Genomic DNA, 15,956 nt, shown 5'->3' on the forward strand with positions numbered 1-15,956 from the left:
TAAAAAATAAGAATGCATGCCACAAAGCCCAAATTTCAGTAGCACATCCCATGGAGATGGACGGGTGAGGAAAGGCAGGGAAGGGGAGAAGAAGGCGCTCACGAACGCGACTGCATCACATAACTCGTTGGGACTTGCTCTCCCTCCCTCCTCACGAGGAACTCTGTGCCTATTCCCAGATCACCTAGCTCACTCTCTATCCTCGTGCTCTCCCGCCTGCTGCCGACGGGCGCGCACAGGTAGGGCGACACGCCGTCGAACTGTGCGAGGAGAGAGAGTATGTTCGCTGCTGATCCACCGCGTTCTCGTGTGACACTCTGTGCACGCAGCTTGTGGCCCTCGTCGGGAAAAGCGTCAAGGTAGAACGTCTGGATTTCGTACAGCGTTCCTATTGCGAGCACGCGGAGGTTGTCGTGTGTTGATGGGAGGGGAGGCAGGTCCTTCTTGTTCAGCCAGGCCATTGTGAGTATCGTTAAGGGTATATCTAGACAACAGTCTGGGACGTCCTATAGTAAATATCAGCGAACAGTGAATTGAAATGGTGTTATCAATGAACTAGTCGCGCACTTCTTCAACAATTGTCATCTACTTTTGACTGCATTATTGTTCAAAATCAACTTTCAGAAATGTTGTCTACTCCCTGACGAAGGACTGGATGACATCCCGTAGAGCGGACGAATAATCATTTCATCCAAAAAGTCACATCATTTCGTTTTAACCAGAAGGAGTAGTTTACATGTGAGGAACAATACTTTACAGTGAGAAAGAAAATTAACCTGCTTGGGGCTCAACAAAGCCTTCATACCCTCTTCTAATCGCCCTCCGGACATCACTCCAAGCAGCGGGTTCAAACTTCAGTAGGCGATAGAACCAGCTGCGCCGCACCAAGAACTTGAGATGAACTTGCTGGAAGCATGCCCGAATGGATTTTCGTTCGCGTTCCATATCCTCTTGGGTTACGTCCAAAATCGCGGTTTCCGCCATGAGAAGGATAAAGCCAGCGAGGATCCGTGTTACCTTGTACACCTTGTGTATCGCCCTGTGGGAGCATTTAGACTATGGTCTCAGGCGTATGATAGGGCACTTACCGACCCAGGCCGATAATAATAAACAAGATTATCAGCGCGGTTGAAGTAGCGCTGCTGTCACGGGGTCCGCGGCGGAAAACGTTGCGCAGACCCATCTGAATAGGGAGCAAAAGAGAAAAAGAAAGGAGGAGGTTGACGAATGAGAGAATCCCGATAGTTGCAGTGCCGATAGCAAGCCTCTGAAGGATACCCGCCAAGAAGGGAGGTACGTGTATCGGGAGAGGTGTCTCTGTACCAATGCGTACCGTCTGCTTGAAGCCGGTGACAGGATTGTCGATCGGTATTTGCTTCGAATTTGAAGAAAAGCCCAGAAAGGAAGCCATCAATCGTAGGGCGTCCCCAGAGAGGAAAGCACGGAGGGCAGACTCGAGGACATCCTGAATTGCACCAGCCGGGGTATAGAAGAAGAGCTGTGTGGTGAAGTCATCTTCATCTTCGTCATCCTCTTCCAGGAGGGCTTTGACGAGTAGAGGAGATTTGGTTGTAGATTGAGGATCCGTCGTCGAAGACAGAAGATAGGGTGGGAGGAAGTAAGACATCACCGACCCTGCTGCCAGTGTGATGATACAGAACAGAATGAGGGTGGCGAGGAATAATATGACTGAGTGGGATTGAGAATTCTGTCGATCTCCCGGTAGAATGAGAAAGCATACATGGATTGGTTGCCAGTCCGGCGACGCGTGTGCGTGCGAAATGATACTTATACCCGCACTGAGCACACGCGAGATATGACGTCCGATTACGCGAAGCCCGTCGCCAGTCATTCAGACACTTGACATGTACAAACTGCGTGCTGATCAGGACTATAAAAAGAGAGAGGTGCATAATTGGACGAACCGATACGGATCCTTTACACAAGCAAGGCCGAATCAATCTACCCATTTCCGGCTCATCGTCAACGCCGCCAAAGCAGATGCGGCACATTCTATCGTCTTCTGGACTGGCAGGAGGCGGTGAATGGGAGCGACGGAGAAGGACGGAGTTCTCGACTGCATTCTCGTCATCCCTGTCCGAGGTAGTGGGTGATGGTGGACGACGAGGTGGAGGAGGGACGTGGAATTCATGGTCGTCGAATTCCATTAGTGGGAGGGGGAAATTAATGAGAAAGAGATATGCAAGCTGGCCAAGCTGAGTGGATTATATATATATATATATATGATGGTTGTAGTAATCAAGGAGTTCGATGTAACGATGGATTGTTCATCAAACGCACACGACGTGTCACAGCGGCGATTTCGGTCCGTGTAATGATTAGTGGCGGTGTTCGGACTAATAGGCGCGGGTTGTTCACTTCACTCATTCACTGTTGTCGTTCAGATTAAACTCATAACAATGTCTGCTACTCCCAACGCATCTTCATCTCCACCAGAGACCACACCAGTACCAGTAACAGCGCCAACTCCAACTCCAGCACCAGTCACCGCACTCCCTGTACCCGTTCAACAACCTGCAATCACTCCGGACCAGCAACACCAGTTCGTACTCCAGTACCTGCGTTCAAAAGGCTTCAAAAATGCGGAACAAGCCCTACAGTCAGACTATTCGCTCACACATATGATTGATAACAACAAGCCGGACGTGTCGAACCTCGCCGAATCGTTACCGGGACTCAAATACATTGCCGGTGTGGACGTGCAAAGCGCAATGATGCTTGACCCTGCCGCTCGTTATGATGGGTTTAGAGAGCTCGAGGCGTGGGTTGATGGATCGTTAGACATATATCGAGTACGTTCTTCGTCGTGTGTTGTCTACTGCCGCTTAATACGTTTCAGCCCGAGTTCACTCCCTTGCTCTTCCCTGTTTTCGTCCACTTCTACCTCGATCTGATCCAACTAGGATTAAAAGACTCTGGTGCGTATCTTATATCGCAACATCTTTCTATTCGTGCTTATGTCATCTAGCTGTAATATTTTACGCCGCCTACTCTCCTCGCCTACTACCAACACAGACCGCCACGCTCCATCATCTCTCGACTCTTCTTCTCCCCGTCCATCTGACCTCCGATGAAACAGCCCTACGATTTCGCAAAGAATCGTACAGGCTTCGAATGAGCAAGAGTGGGTTCGCTCTCTTTGTCGGCTGGCTCACCGACGGCATGGGTGGCACGGGTGGCGGAGTGGGAGACAGCTTCGGCGGGGAGAAAGGGCGAAGAGGCAGAGATGCTGTCCTGAGGGTCATAAACGCGCATCTAAAGATAGATGGTACGCTGACTCACGGATCTATAATCACTTAGCTAACCGTTACCAGTGGCCGCGACGACGTCCGCGCTGCAGTCGCAGGGGAATCTCGAGGAGACAACTGGGCTCGTGTCTTCCCTTGTGTCGTTGACCATTCCTGGCACGTCAAGCAAGAGTATAAAGCCGGCTGATCCCCAATCATTCAACGCCGCGCAATCTCCTTTAAAACTCGGAAAGCCTCCTCTAGACCTTGCATTGCGTGAAGAAGTGGACCGTGCGATCAAGGAGATTATGGAAGATGCTAGTGCGATGGACCTGGACCGCCCGAAAGAAAAGCCACAGGACGCGGAGCTACCAACCGTTGCTCCTGAAGACATGCCGCCACTTCCACCTTCCTTTCGGGAGGTGGATGTGCGGCGCGAGGTAGCCAAGGTCTCAGATGAGCGTAAACGAATCCGCCTGGATCCGACGCTTTTACAAAGCTCTGCGAACGCAGACGTGGCGCCTGGTCGGAAAAAGGTCGTCGCTTTGCCAAGCATATGCATGTATACTCTGCATGATGTCCCAGATGGGTAAGTGCGGACTACATGCCACTGCGTCCGGTCTAACAATAATTCAGGAATGTACCATGTGCAACCTTCTCTCAGGACTCCTCTCTATTGGCGACTGGGTTCGAACAGAGCTATATCCGTTTATGGAATTTAAAAGGAGAGAAAATTCGAGGTCTGCGAAGCGATTTCGATCTTACCAACGTCAGAGAAGCTCGGGATCTCCGGCGCATTCGAGACAAGGCCGGCTCAATTACTCGCAAACTGATTGGGCACTCTGGACCAGTATACTCTGTGTCCTTTGACCCTCTTGCTGGGTCGTCGGGCCCACCACATTGGTTGTTGTCGTCTTCTGCAGATGCCACAATCCGCTTATGGTCACTCGACCTTCTCGCCAATGTTGTCGTTTATCGCGGTCACGAGAGTCCTGTGTGGGACGTTCAGTGGGGTCCACTGGGTACTTACTTTGCCAGTGGGAGTCGTGATCGAACAGCGCGACTATGGTGCACGGAACGACTCGCTCCTTTGCGTGTCTTTGCCGGGCATTTAAATGACGTTGATGCGAGTACAGCTGTGATTCAATCTCCACGTCATCCTGATGGGTTCATAGATCGTTCGCTTCCATCCCAACTCGTTGTATCTTGCTACTGGATCGAGCGATTGGACCGCAAGGCTTTGGGATATTCAGCGAGGTGCATGCGTACGCGTCTTCGTGGGTCACCAAGGCGGTATTTCTGCCATGGCATTTAGCCCTGATGGACGATATCTGGCGACTGGAAGCGACGACCTGTCCATTAATCTATGGGACCTTCATTCTGGTCGTCGGATCAAAAAGATGACTGGTCATAACGCCGCGATCCATTCTCTAACGTTCAGCGCTGAGTCGAATGTGCTGCTTAGCGGTGGAGCTGACTGGACAGTTCGCTGTTGGGATGTGAAGTCTGCTGGTGGAAATGCCACCTCTTTAGGTGAAGATGTCACCGAGAAGACCGAAACGTAAGTTCAATCACTTTCTCATGGACTCTCTCTAAGTCCTTCCCTAACCTAGTTCCGACCTCTTGGCAACCTTGCCAACAAAACGGACGCCCGTAGTAAATGTTCAGTTCACTCCCCGAAACATGGTTCTGGCTACCGGTCCGATACAGCCAACGGCCGCCCCTCCCGCGTGGCCATCTTTCCTATCCTGATCAATGTACCCATATACATGTTGTATCGCTAATATACAGATTCCAACCCTCTCGTCCGTCCCGTGATCTATAACATTATCCCCATGGTGTCGGCAGTTCAACTTCCCACTGCCATTTCTCCAAGTTGGGACATTACAATGACGCACATACTGCTCCAATAATCGCAAGAACTGCAAAACATAAACCGAGTCGATTTGAATTCACTTTAGCTGCCGAACTGGAGGTTGCCGAGGGAGATGCGGTCGGAGTGACAGTGACAAAGTCAGTAACCGTGACTGTTGCGGGCGAGGAGCTTGTTGCCGACGCGCTTGTGCTTGTCGCAGGTGCAGACACAAACGATGGCTGATTGCCGTTACCCGCTAAGAGATGACCAATAAGGAAGGAAAACATGAGAGATAACCCACACTAACCATTCGTCCCATCTGTCCCAGTAAGCTCAAAGCCCTCAAAGTAGATGTAACCATAACCACCTTGGCCATTCGAGGCCTGGGGATCGTAGATATTGTAAATCGTAATATTGTGAATATCATACGTGAGATTCGTCCATGCCGCAATCATTCCGGGTTCGGGGACATAGCTCCCTGCAGACGGATCGGTGTAGTCCACGAGAACTCCGCTAGTGCTGTTGAGGGGACAGTCGATACAGACTTCAGCATTGCCCCCGCTGCCGCTCTTCGAGCCCCACCATTCTATCCCCGTTGCCGGCTCTGAGAAGAGTGAGTAACTGGTTTGTTTAAGAATAATTTTCTCGCGTACCTGAAAAGGTGTACAAGATTTGTACATTTCCGTATGCATATGTCAGATTGCCATAAAAGTTGGTCGTGTTCCAAGTACCAGCCGGCAAATAGGTTATGGAAGGATCCGAAGCAAGGACATCCAAGGTACTCGACGCGGTTGCGTTGGACATTTTGAATCTCGATATAAGCAGAAATGAAACGTGACTACTGTGCGATTAGCGAACCAGTTGAGTGCGAAAGCATTATATACACAAAATGCAGGTTTCGTGCCTAGGACTATCCATCTACACAGGCGCTGCCCAGGCCGTGCTGAATAGGCTGTAATCGGCTTCTTCAACCTTAGCATAGGACTTAGATCTGTTCTGATACATTGTGATCAATGCCAGCAGGGAGTTCTGTTACAATGGGAACGTTCCCATCAGGAGTCCGTCCACCTCTCCACACAGGTTTGACCAAGGGTCAAGCACTGACTGATGATTGCGTTGTTCATCCACTGATGTCTCGGGATTGCCATTTTGATTATCACTTTCGCTGGCAAAAAAAAGAAGTTCATTATTCACAGTATTAGAAGTATAGGCTGCAATCTGACAGTGGGCAATGCAGTGAGCGTTTGGGCATTGCCCAAGTCCGTGCCTCCATCACTTTTTTGAAGCACGTGCGTACAACACCTCCCCTCACGCCCTGTTAGCGCTGCCTTGAGGAACGATGGAGAACGCATCACTGCGCCACTCCTTGCCGCGCTTAGCCGCCTCAGCACGCTCGAATTGCCGGTTGATCAGTCCACCCTCGTGACCGACGTTAGGCAAGAGCATCGAATCCCGAGTCGTGTCAATCTTAAACTCGCCAGTCTTTTCCTTCACGCTCTGAGCTTCCGCTTTCTTCCGTTGGAAAGCCTGTTTCGGCACATCAGTGCGGGTGACACCGTCCTGTGCCTTCGCCTCGCCCATGCGATCGCGCACACCGACGAGTTCCCCGTCCACGTACTCCAGGCCAGTTCGAATGGCATCTTGGAGAGCCTTTGCGATTTGTTTCTTGATGAGACCTGTAGCCAGGGGCTTGAGAACCTTGTACAAGGTATCATGCTTCGAGTCACGAATGGAGAAGTTGAGAGAATCGATTTTGACATGGACATCTTTGACGGTGAAGACCGATGACTTGTCCTTTCCAGCGGATGCGACATGGACGGTGCCGCTAATCCCTGAGCCACCGATGACAACATCGGCCACGCCGGAGTCAGACAGCTTCGGGAAGCCTTGCTTTTTCTTGAAGTAAAAGGCCACATCGCGGAGATCGGCCTGAATCTGACCGAAGATTCCACGGAAAGAGTGATGGTGATCGTCCGTCACCGTTGAGTAGGGTGAGAACTTGATCCAATTGTGAACCTCCAGCTCGATGACATTGGGTAAGAGGTTGCGACCCTGCAAAGTCAGATTCTCTATGACGAGATCCATCTGATCGTCGGTGTATTCGATGCGCGGAATGGGTACATATCCAACCTGATCCACGATGGATGGCAGGATGACCCGGCGGATATCACCCCACAAGTGGGGCTTGAAAGCAAGCTGGCCGTTCTCGTCGAACAACAGATCATGTGTAAGACGGGCCCAGTCATCGCCGAACTGCTTGTTCAACGGATCGTCGCCCATAGCGAGGAAGAAGTCCTGGATCGAATCGAATAAACGGTCCTTGTGAGGTGCATACTTCTCGTCAAAGAACTGTTTCCCTTCGTCGCGAACCCGCCGCGCGTCGTCGTCGTATTCTGGGGCTAGCACGTAACCAGGCTCCAGAAGGGTACGACGTACAAATCCATCAAGACGACTAAAATAGTGACGGAGACCTTCATCTTGCTGCGCATCGTTGTACAGATCATTGACTGCGTCGATGATAGGTTGCATCGTACGGTTATTAGCAAAACGCTCGAGGAGGGTGCGGAACTCGGACCATGCCAGCTGAAGAGAAGGATCTTCAGTCAGAGCGTTGGCAGACTGAGAGCCAGTGCCGACAGCAGACTTGGCGTGGCCGTGGTATGTCTGGTAAAGCAGTCAATAAACCATCGGCTGTTCCAGGTTCAAGGGTCTCACCTCGAGGAAGTTCAAGAACCAATTCATAGTCTCTTGATAGTCGCCGTGCTTCTGATTCTCGACGACAACCTTCTTCATTCGCCAAATGAACTGGTCGCGACGCTCCTCAGGGAATTGCTCCTTAAAGTGGTCCTTGATGGCATCACGATGCTCGCGGATCTTGTCCTTATGCTCGTCAGGAACACGGTCGTTGAGATTAGCCTTGAAGTCGTTAAACTTCTCCTTCCATGTGCGCTTGCCTGCCTCGACCTGTGCGTCGCCGTCATCGTCTGGTTGACGCTGTACCGCACCTTGGACGTCGCGGACATGAGGTTCGGCATTGCGGCGAGCTCCGTTTGTGGCAGCGTTCGCCCACTGTTCTCTGTCGGTGACATCGTCCACTGGCACACGCTCTTGAGCTTGCTGGGCAATCTCGGCCGTTGGCCGCTCTTGACCGTCGGCGTCACGGTAAGTTGCGTTCGATAACGGTTCCTTAGGATGCGCCTGCACCGTTCGACCGCCAGGGAGAGTGGCCTGAAGCACCGGGGTCTCGTTCGGGCCGTGAACGCGGCCGTCGGCACCCTTCCATTGATTGGAAGGCGCGGCATCATCGACACGAGCCATGGCCTCAGGGTCAGGGCGAACCTTTTCCGCGACGTTGGCGGCACCTGTGGCAAACATGTCGCGTCCAATGAGACCGACATCGCTCAAAAGCTTGCGGGCCTCAGCATTGGTGAGGAAGAGGGAGAGAAGGGTGCGGACGTGGACGACCGCTGATGTATTTATGAGACACGCGTCAAATAAACCTGTAAAGTTGCTCTCACCTTGTTGGGCGTCAGCTTTAGCCTGCTCCTGACTGACTGGGACTGCATCTCCGAGACTGTCGACAACCTTTCCGCGGTTAGGATCGATGTAGGTTGTGTGCCAGACAAAGTTCTGGAAGAGCTCGTCGGCGTTCTTCTCCATGACAATCTTCCTGGCGGTCTCTATAATGTCGCGAACGTCATCGATGAGGTTGCGACCTTCAGCGGAAAGCTGTGACATGTCAAGAGGAGAGTGGGCCTCGACATATGAGAGGGCGTCGTTGATCTGAACGTTGGTAGGCATGCGACCGTTGCGGAATGCCTGGACGACGCCGTATAGTCTGAGTTTGCGATCAATATCGGCCTGCATCTGAGCCGGATGAACGGGGTCAGTGACGGCGCCTGCCTGAGGTTTGTCGGAGATATCCTTCAGAGCTATGGGGAGAGACATGATCGTTGTTGTTCGTTTCTAATCAAGTTTTTTCAAGTTGTATGGAATTCGTTTAGTCGTGGGTTTTGGGTCGTGAGAGAGATGAGTGATTGAGAAAGAGAATACCTCTGGGCGAGTAGATGAGAGTTTATATAGGATGAGGATGAAGTGGTCACCCATGATCGTCACTACCGATGGAGAGAGAAAAGACGTTGAACAGTTACGTCATAACCTGGGGGCGATGACGCTCATGGCGCATCGGTGGTTCTGCATAGCCACAATCATAATGCCTTGAGCGCCGATTGCAGGCGCCCACTTTTCCACTAATTGGCCACTGTAGATGAGCAGATTGCATGAAATGAGTGGATACCAAAGGTATGACATCATCGTGTCACAAGTGTTTTCCCTTATTAGACGAGCGGAGACAAAACATCACATGTGAGGCGAATGAGAGAGACCCTGAGGAACCGCCTTGTCTCCCTTGGCAATGGGGGAGTGACCCAATCAGTGTCTGTCAAACAATGCCGCACGCACCGACCACAGAAGAAATATCCGCACATGAGGCAGCAACAGCGACCTCAATACAAGTGCTTCCAACAGAACTATTACTTCAAGTTATTAGGGCAGACTCACTCGGCATAACAGACATCTTACGCTGTGCAAGACTAAACTCACGCTTCCACTCTATCGTCACTTCTACCGTCGAGATACAATATCGTCTGCTCTTGCTAAAGTCTAATCTCGTCAACAACGATGACATACCCTCCGAGCTCTTACCTTTGTCTGTTCGATTCAACATGCTCCGAGCACATCGCGCAGCAATAGACCGGCTTCACCCGAATATGCGTGTCCACGTCCCAGTCCGTATACCCCATAGCTACGCTCCCGGATCCACGTACGAGCTGGTGGACGGCATCTACGCACGTGGGATACGTATGGCCGGAGATACAATCCTCACCAGCGCAATAACGTTTGTTATCTTACCGAGCATATTGCTACACATCGACGAACCAAAGACTTGGACGGTCGACCTTGGCATGACAATTCACGACTTTGGGATTGAACCCCTCATGGACCTTCTTGTTGTGGTGCAAGCTGAACCTCAGTGAGCATATCTTGTTCTCTTCTTAAACCACGCTGATAACCTGCTTAGAGCTCTCTTCGATGGCCCCGTCTTCCCGGTGCATTTTTTGACGATCCGGGACGGCCAGGAACATCCAGACGTTCGCGTGCCATCCGTCTCGTTCACCATCACAGACGACCAATCCTTTTTGGATTCTCATCAATATCTCTTTATCATCCATATATGCGGCGACTTTGTCGGGATCCTCTTTCGCCCTCGGTCTTTTGACAAGCCCCATTACTTGGTAGTCTGGAACTGGAGGACCGGCGATCTGGTCTGCGTAAGTTTATCGGCGAACAATGTCCTGAAAATCATTGAATGAGTTCTCAGACTTATACTCCCGGGGTTCCAATGTCCATCGAATCGTTTGCATTCTTGGATTCACGACACGTTGTACTGGCAGCATCACACGAGCGCATGTCAGAGTTCACCTATGATGTCGTGCGATTAGACCCAGAGCCGTTCATGGTGTACTGTTTTCACCCACCTCTGCTCGATGCAGGGCTCAACATTCAACCTCCCATCCTTCGATCCTCACCTTGTCGGATAAAGCCGAGCGGACGACTTACGGCAAAACCCATTCTCCCACCTTTGCCATTTTACTGCGACCCCTCCCCAGACTGTCGGATCTTCAGCCTAGCCTTGGAACTCTTGTTCGAGCTCTGGCTACGGACGCTACCCCACCGAGTCATAGGCGCCCGGCGATATACCCTCTTTGCGCCAGCCTCGCTCTTCTTGAATCCACAACCGGACCCCCAGTTTACGGGCACCATCGGGCTCACAACACATATCCAGTGGAAGGGTTGGGCAGCCCGTGCAAGATGGCTTGACTGTTCGAGCGATCCAGCGAACACTCACGTATGCTACACTTACGGAACGCGGCATGTGCGCTGGGCTGCTCGGCCCACAGGTGTGATAGTGGATTCAGTGCTCCCACTGTCGGTTTCGCCGTTGTCGAGTATGGGCCACTCACCGTCTCCCGTCCCGGCGTCTCCTTGTGTACAGCTACTCACATTTCCGCCCCCGTCGCGACCTTTGCCACCGTCCGAATATATTACGCTGGCACCGGATAAAACTTGCTTCACCCCAAAGCCGATCTTCGCGGAGGAAGTCACGTCCAAGCTGCCGTACACATTGCAGACGGCAGACCACACGTTCGGGCTAGAAGGTTGTGAGGGGGTGTGTATAGACGGGTTCGAGAGGATAATAGGGCTGGATGTCCGGGAGGACATTGAGCAAACTGAAACGTTAACGGTATGTGTATTCTAAGGAGGATTGGAACTGGATGGCTCTTTGTGTACTTGCATGACTCATATGATTTATTGTAACTATTCAGTCAGGTCAAAGGAAGAGGTTAGGCCTGATAGTTGCCAGATGTTTCGACGTGAACATGAGGCTGCCTGGAGTACGGCAAAGCGGCTCGAGCGTGTCATGACAACAGTTCGGGGAGTACGGTCTGTGGGAGTTCATGATGTCCGATAAGATCGGACCCTGTGTCCCTGAGGGTTGGGCGCCCAACCACCGACGTTAACTTTCCCATATTTCCATGCTCAATTAACCCTTTCATTTTCCTCCACTTTTACGCTCCTTTCCCCTCTCATTTTACCATCATTATCCTCTCTCTCTCCTACCGACCTCTTGTGGTTCTTTTCTCAAGATGGCTCCCCAAGCGGAAGGGGGGATAACCAACACAACCGCTCACTTGGTCCAACCAACCTCTGCACTAGCTCAATTAAACACGACATTCCCTCCCACCACCTCCTCGAATCACTCCTCATTCTCAACAACCTCTTCACTATCATCAAATGAAACACATCCAAGCACGACTGTCGCAACCGTCACATCCGTCACAACAACACTCTTTTTCGGAACAACTGGTGTGCACAATCCCCTCCACCAGAATCACGCGATCTGACCTCTTCCTAGCTTCCTCCGTGGTCATCGAAGTCCCCGCTGGCTCCATATTCACCTCTCTCCCAACCTCCACCCCTCTTCCCGTAGAAGCATCCTCCTCGCATCTCTCCACCTGGAAGACCTTCCTCGTCGCGTTCTTCACAATCGTGTTTTTCTTCCTGTTTCTGCGACTTGGCCTATACTTTCTCGTACGGAGAGGAGCCACCACGATGGAAAGATGGCCACATTGGCTACAGGTGTTGTGTTGTTATAGGCTGCCAGAGGATGACGAGGATGACTTTGTGGATGAGCCACGCCTCATGCGACAGTCATACTTCGATGGCGGCGCCTATTCTGAGGGTACGTACCACCGTTAATGTCTTTCAATTCGCTAGCTAATGCACATACGTAGCATCCCGAGCCCAAGCACTTGCTCTCGTTCGGGAGTCTTCTGCCAGTCACTGGAGGAATCGTGTGCGAACAAGACCAATGTCCCCATCGCAAGATGATCCCGTACCACCATACCCTGGGCCACCGCTTACGCCCTTGGACAATCCGTTTGGGGATTCTTCTGCAGTATCTGTGAGCGGGAGCGGTGCAGAAGATAGTCAAGTTGAGAGTAAGGAGAGTGAAAGTCCTGTGCGACCGAGTGGATCCACGCGCCCACCACCATCCTGAACCTTGTCATTCTTTTGCTTGGGACTCTGTAGTGAAAAGCACGTTCCTTTGTTGTGTGTATGTCAATGCTGTATACTAGAATAAGTGCAATCGAGGTCATTACGTTAAGCAAGTCAAGTTTTCTCCTTCTCCCACGACGATGATATGTACCACTGGTCACGGCGCGCAGCCTTGGGATCCCTACTGTCATTTTCAAACAGGACGCTCACCTCTGCAGCATGAACATGCACTGCACCTGTTGTCCATGAATTCCTCGTTCGCGGCAAGTCAGCAACAGACATCTGACGCTCAAGATGACATCACGCTGGATGACTGCCCTCCAGAGTAAGGTGCTCGGTTACCTGGTCAACACCTACCCACACTTGCTCAACCTTGGCCGCCGGGAAGAACAGACTACGCAACGGTCAAAGGACAGACTCAGGAAAATGATCGCTGGAATGAGTAACCACGGGCCGGGTGACTTGAGGTTCGCATATGCAGCCCATTGATCGTTTCGAGACTAACAGGCGTACTAGCACAAGATATGTCGCGATTGACTGTGAGATGGTTGGCGTTAAGCCTAGGGGAGCCTCCTCGCTAGCTCGCGTCAGCATCGTCGACTACGAAGGTCGAATACTCCTAGACCGCTTCGTGAAGCAGACCAAAAAGGTGTTGGATTATAGAACAAAGTGGAGTGGAGTACGCCCGGCAGACCTAATTGGCGGTGAGCCTATTACGCCCCAAGTCCGCTGTACAAGACATTGATCCGTATCTGCAGCTCCATCCTTTGAGGAAGTGCAAGCGACCGCGATTCAACTCTTAGATAAGCGCATTGTCGTTGGGCACGCACTGCCTAATGATTTCAGAGTACGCGATACCACATTTCACACTAGGAATTACTCAACTCTTGACTAGGCGTTGCGTCTTTCATACCCTTCTCAATATACCAGAGATACTCAGCGTTATGTACCACTCTTACATCGCGGTGTTGGCAAGAGTCTCAAGCGCATGATCAAGGAAGTTTTTGGCATGGACATCCAGGCCCATGAACATGATAGTGTCAGTGCCACTGCGTGGAGGTTCGAGCTGAGAACTAACACATTTCGTAGGTCATCGACGCTAGAGCGAGTCTTGCTTTGTTTCGGTTGTATCAGTCCGAATGGGAGAAAGACCTGTCATTTACGCATTTCATTGCCTCGTCAGTAGGCACAAATTATTCCCAAGAATCCAACGGAGAAGATGTGACTTCGCCTCTTTCTGCTCTCCAGCAAGATTCAAGACATGTCCCGCTGAGAGATTGCGGCCCCTCTGCTGATATTTCTTCTCAGGACGGCAACGAAACCCCTGTGGCGACGTCGTCGTCTTCAGATCTCGTCACCTGCAACGCGCCGAACAAGATACTTGGAGATCTGGCGGTCTACATTATCCCTGCAAAGTTGACGGCTGACCAATTTGTCGAGCTAAGCCGAACTATCGAAGGAAATGGCGGACGTTTGACAAGCCAAGCAAACGCCGCCGACGTCATTCTCACTGCTGTTGGCTCCATGAAGAGATTGGAACGTCACATCAGTATTCACGCACCTCGGAAGGCGCCCATTATTCGGGTCGAATGGCTTCTGGAATCGACAAATGCTCAGAGGCGACTCCCTTATCGAAATTTTGTGGCCGTCCCCGAGCTTGTACTTCGATCAATGTGAACATCCCCCTTCATGCCCTCTACCTCCCCTCTGCACATAGGCTGGGTATGTGGGTCCTGTCGGAGAGCCGCCAGAAATATGGTGTCAGAAATGTGGAAGCCGTCTATCAGCAGGCCCACCAACATGTGAGTAAATGACTAAGCGAAAGACGATCCATTGACAATGAATCTAGATACAATAGCAATAAACATAACGATTAAAGCACCCTATTCTATTAAGCTCAGTGATCGTCACATATCGAATAACGCCAGCTGGCTACGTGAAGCAGCGTGCGTATGTGACAGGAGGGAGGGCACAAGGCCAATCCCCTGCCACCACGAATCCTTCCCACTGTTGGGCGTTGGAACGGTACAAGTCAAGGGCTGCGCGTGCGTTCTCCGCCTAAGTTCACTCAATGATGGGTAATTCTGATGGATAAGTCAGGAATCTTACCGAGTCATGTACGCGCATCGCGATGCGTCTGCGCATGAAGTGCCAGACAAGGGTCGGAAGACCCAGGACGTTGTTTGGTTGTCCCAGAGCGGCGCGGAATGGCAGATATAGTCCGACCTAACACGACTCCATGATAAGAAATGGGAATTCTTATCGAGACAGCCACTTACATCTCGAGTGTCTTTGGCTGGGTGCCTGATTCCAAGAATGGAGAAGTCCCACCACAGAGTATACCCAATGATAAACCTGTCGCGGACAATCTCGCCTATGGTAGCCTGGACGCGATCAAACGGCAAAGCCGACTCTACCGGGACGTCAAGAACTTGAACCATTGTGCAGTGGTACGGCATACCGTTATACAAGAGCTCAGCGGTGATTCCTGTCGTGTACGTTCGATCTGCATGCCAGTCAATTCTTCTGATGATAGCTCATACGTTTCACAGACAGTTCGTGATTGGGGCGGTAGGTTGGACATATGTATCCAGGAGCTAAGAAATGTTAGATGCATCAACACTACGAGGGTGGAAAGGAAAGCACCATTTGACCTCGGAAATCTACTATCGTCGCACGAGCCAGCATCGGAACGGTTCCGCCAGGGCCTATACTTCATGAGCGGCATGCCTTCTGCAAAAGAATACAGACGCACCGACACCGACATGTTGACAGTTGACTGCAACACAGTTCACTCTGTCGCGTCTCTTGTCAGCAGTGGTTCCTTGCAAATATGAGCGGATTGTACTCATTCGGGAGTATCAAATCGGCCATGGACTTCACGAATTTGAGGTGTTGGAATGACGGGCAGAAATGGGGCTGCGAAAGTGACGAGTTGACCCTCCCGAGCCATTTCAACTGGCTTCTTGTACCTTTACGCAGCGGCTCAAGGCAAGGCATGGGAATATTGCAAGGGCTGGACCTCCTCGTGGCAATGATGCTTCATGAGTGGTCCTCGACGTTCGTTGGCCACGGGTCAGAAAAACGATGGAGAGCAATATCGGGGAATAGAGTGACAGACGAAAGACACGTGCGGCAGCACCCTCATCTTTTGTTGACCGCATCGTCGAACGTCCGCACTAGAATCGTGCACGCCTTGGTGCGTATGATATCGATGGTCATGAGAAGGCAAT

At 51.5% G+C, this 15,956-nt stretch overlaps 9 protein-coding genes across 9 annotated transcripts; 3 read left to right on the forward strand and 6 right to left on the reverse strand.

The window, feature by feature from the left end:
- Positions 1–98: 98 nt before the first annotated feature.
- Positions 99–461, reverse strand: DACRYDRAFT_108515 (uncharacterized protein; the record flags this gene model as incomplete). The annotated part of the gene is made up of 1 exon (XM_040768668.1): positions 99–461. The coding sequence occupies one exon, from the start codon at positions 459–461 to the stop codon at positions 99–101; it is 363 nt and encodes a 120-aa protein (XP_040628081.1).
- A 285-nt stretch (positions 462–746) lies between these two features.
- DACRYDRAFT_116975 (uncharacterized protein) lies at positions 747–2,168 on the reverse strand (the record flags this gene model as incomplete). The annotated part of the gene is made up of 4 exons (XM_040770293.1): positions 747–1,039; positions 1,089–1,689; positions 1,742–1,874; positions 1,926–2,168. 4 exons carry the CDS (start codon positions 2,166–2,168, stop codon positions 772–774), a joined length of 1,245 nt encoding a protein of 414 aa, XP_040628082.1. The 3' UTR covers positions 747–771.
- A 567-nt stretch (positions 2,169–2,735) lies between these two features.
- Positions 2,736–5,045, forward strand: DACRYDRAFT_80660 (WD40 repeat-like protein; the record flags this gene model as incomplete). The annotated part of the gene is made up of 7 exons (XM_040776459.1): positions 2,736–2,813; positions 2,861–2,939; positions 2,990–3,289; positions 3,336–3,837; positions 3,885–4,374; positions 4,424–4,809; positions 4,862–5,045. 7 exons carry the CDS (start codon positions 2,736–2,738, stop codon positions 4,998–5,000), a joined length of 1,974 nt encoding a protein of 657 aa, XP_040628083.1. The 3' UTR covers positions 5,001–5,045.
- Positions 5,046–5,132: 87 nt separating this feature from the next.
- On the reverse strand, positions 5,133–5,907 carry DACRYDRAFT_108518 (uncharacterized protein; the record flags this gene model as incomplete). The annotated part of the gene is made up of 3 exons (XM_040768669.1): positions 5,133–5,359; positions 5,411–5,707; positions 5,757–5,907. The coding sequence occupies 3 exons, from the start codon at positions 5,905–5,907 to the stop codon at positions 5,133–5,135; spliced, it is 675 nt and encodes a 224-aa protein (XP_040628084.1).
- Positions 5,908–6,411: 504 nt separating this feature from the next.
- DACRYDRAFT_116977 (uncharacterized protein) lies at positions 6,412–9,070 on the reverse strand (the record flags this gene model as incomplete). The annotated part of the gene is made up of 3 exons (XM_040770294.1): positions 8,622–9,070; positions 7,819–8,570; positions 6,412–7,767 (listed from the first exon to the last, which is right to left on the reverse strand). The coding sequence occupies exons 1-3, from the start codon at positions 9,049–9,051 to the stop codon at positions 6,412–6,414; spliced, it is 2,538 nt and encodes an 845-aa protein (XP_040628085.1). The 5' UTR covers positions 9,052–9,070.
- A 1,861-nt stretch (positions 9,071–10,931) lies between these two features.
- Positions 10,932–11,496, reverse strand: DACRYDRAFT_22938 (uncharacterized protein). Its single transcript, XM_040773024.1, has one exon. It carries the CDS (start codon positions 11,383–11,385, stop codon positions 11,023–11,025), a length of 363 nt encoding a protein of 120 aa, XP_040628086.1. The 5' UTR covers positions 11,386–11,496; the 3' UTR covers positions 10,932–11,022.
- Positions 11,497–11,810: 314 nt separating this feature from the next.
- On the forward strand, positions 11,811–12,837 carry DACRYDRAFT_116979 (uncharacterized protein; the record flags this gene model as incomplete). The annotated part of the gene is made up of 3 exons (XM_040770295.1): positions 11,811–12,030; positions 12,080–12,406; positions 12,459–12,837. 3 exons carry the CDS (start codon positions 11,811–11,813, stop codon positions 12,722–12,724), a joined length of 813 nt encoding a protein of 270 aa, XP_040628087.1. The 3' UTR covers positions 12,725–12,837.
- Positions 12,838–13,017: 180 nt separating this feature from the next.
- DACRYDRAFT_108522 (ribonuclease H-like protein) lies at positions 13,018–14,400 on the forward strand (the record flags this gene model as incomplete). Its single annotated transcript, XM_040768670.1, has 5 exons — positions 13,018–13,190; positions 13,240–13,427; positions 13,482–13,570; positions 13,619–13,762; positions 13,813–14,400. The coding sequence occupies 5 exons, from the start codon at positions 13,018–13,020 to the stop codon at positions 14,398–14,400; spliced, it is 1,182 nt and encodes a 393-aa protein (XP_040628088.1).
- Positions 14,401–14,655: 255 nt separating this feature from the next.
- On the reverse strand, positions 14,656–15,435 carry DACRYDRAFT_53439 (uncharacterized protein; the record flags this gene model as incomplete). The annotated part of the gene is made up of 6 exons (XM_040775176.1): positions 14,656–14,781; positions 14,833–14,949; positions 15,003–15,136; positions 15,185–15,229; positions 15,278–15,320; positions 15,370–15,435. Coding segments are annotated over 6 exons (531 nt in total), but the record flags the coding sequence as incomplete, so codon positions are not given.
- Between the last annotated feature and the right edge of the window lie 521 nt (positions 15,436–15,956).

Source organism: Dacryopinax primogenitus (genome assembly GCF_000292625.1).
Source record: "Dacryopinax primogenitus strain DJM-731 SS1 chromosome Unknown DACRYscaffold_11, whole genome shotgun sequence".
Classification (NCBI taxonomy): Eukaryota; Fungi; Basidiomycota; class Dacrymycetes; order Dacrymycetales; family Dacrymycetaceae; genus Dacryopinax; species Dacryopinax primogenitus.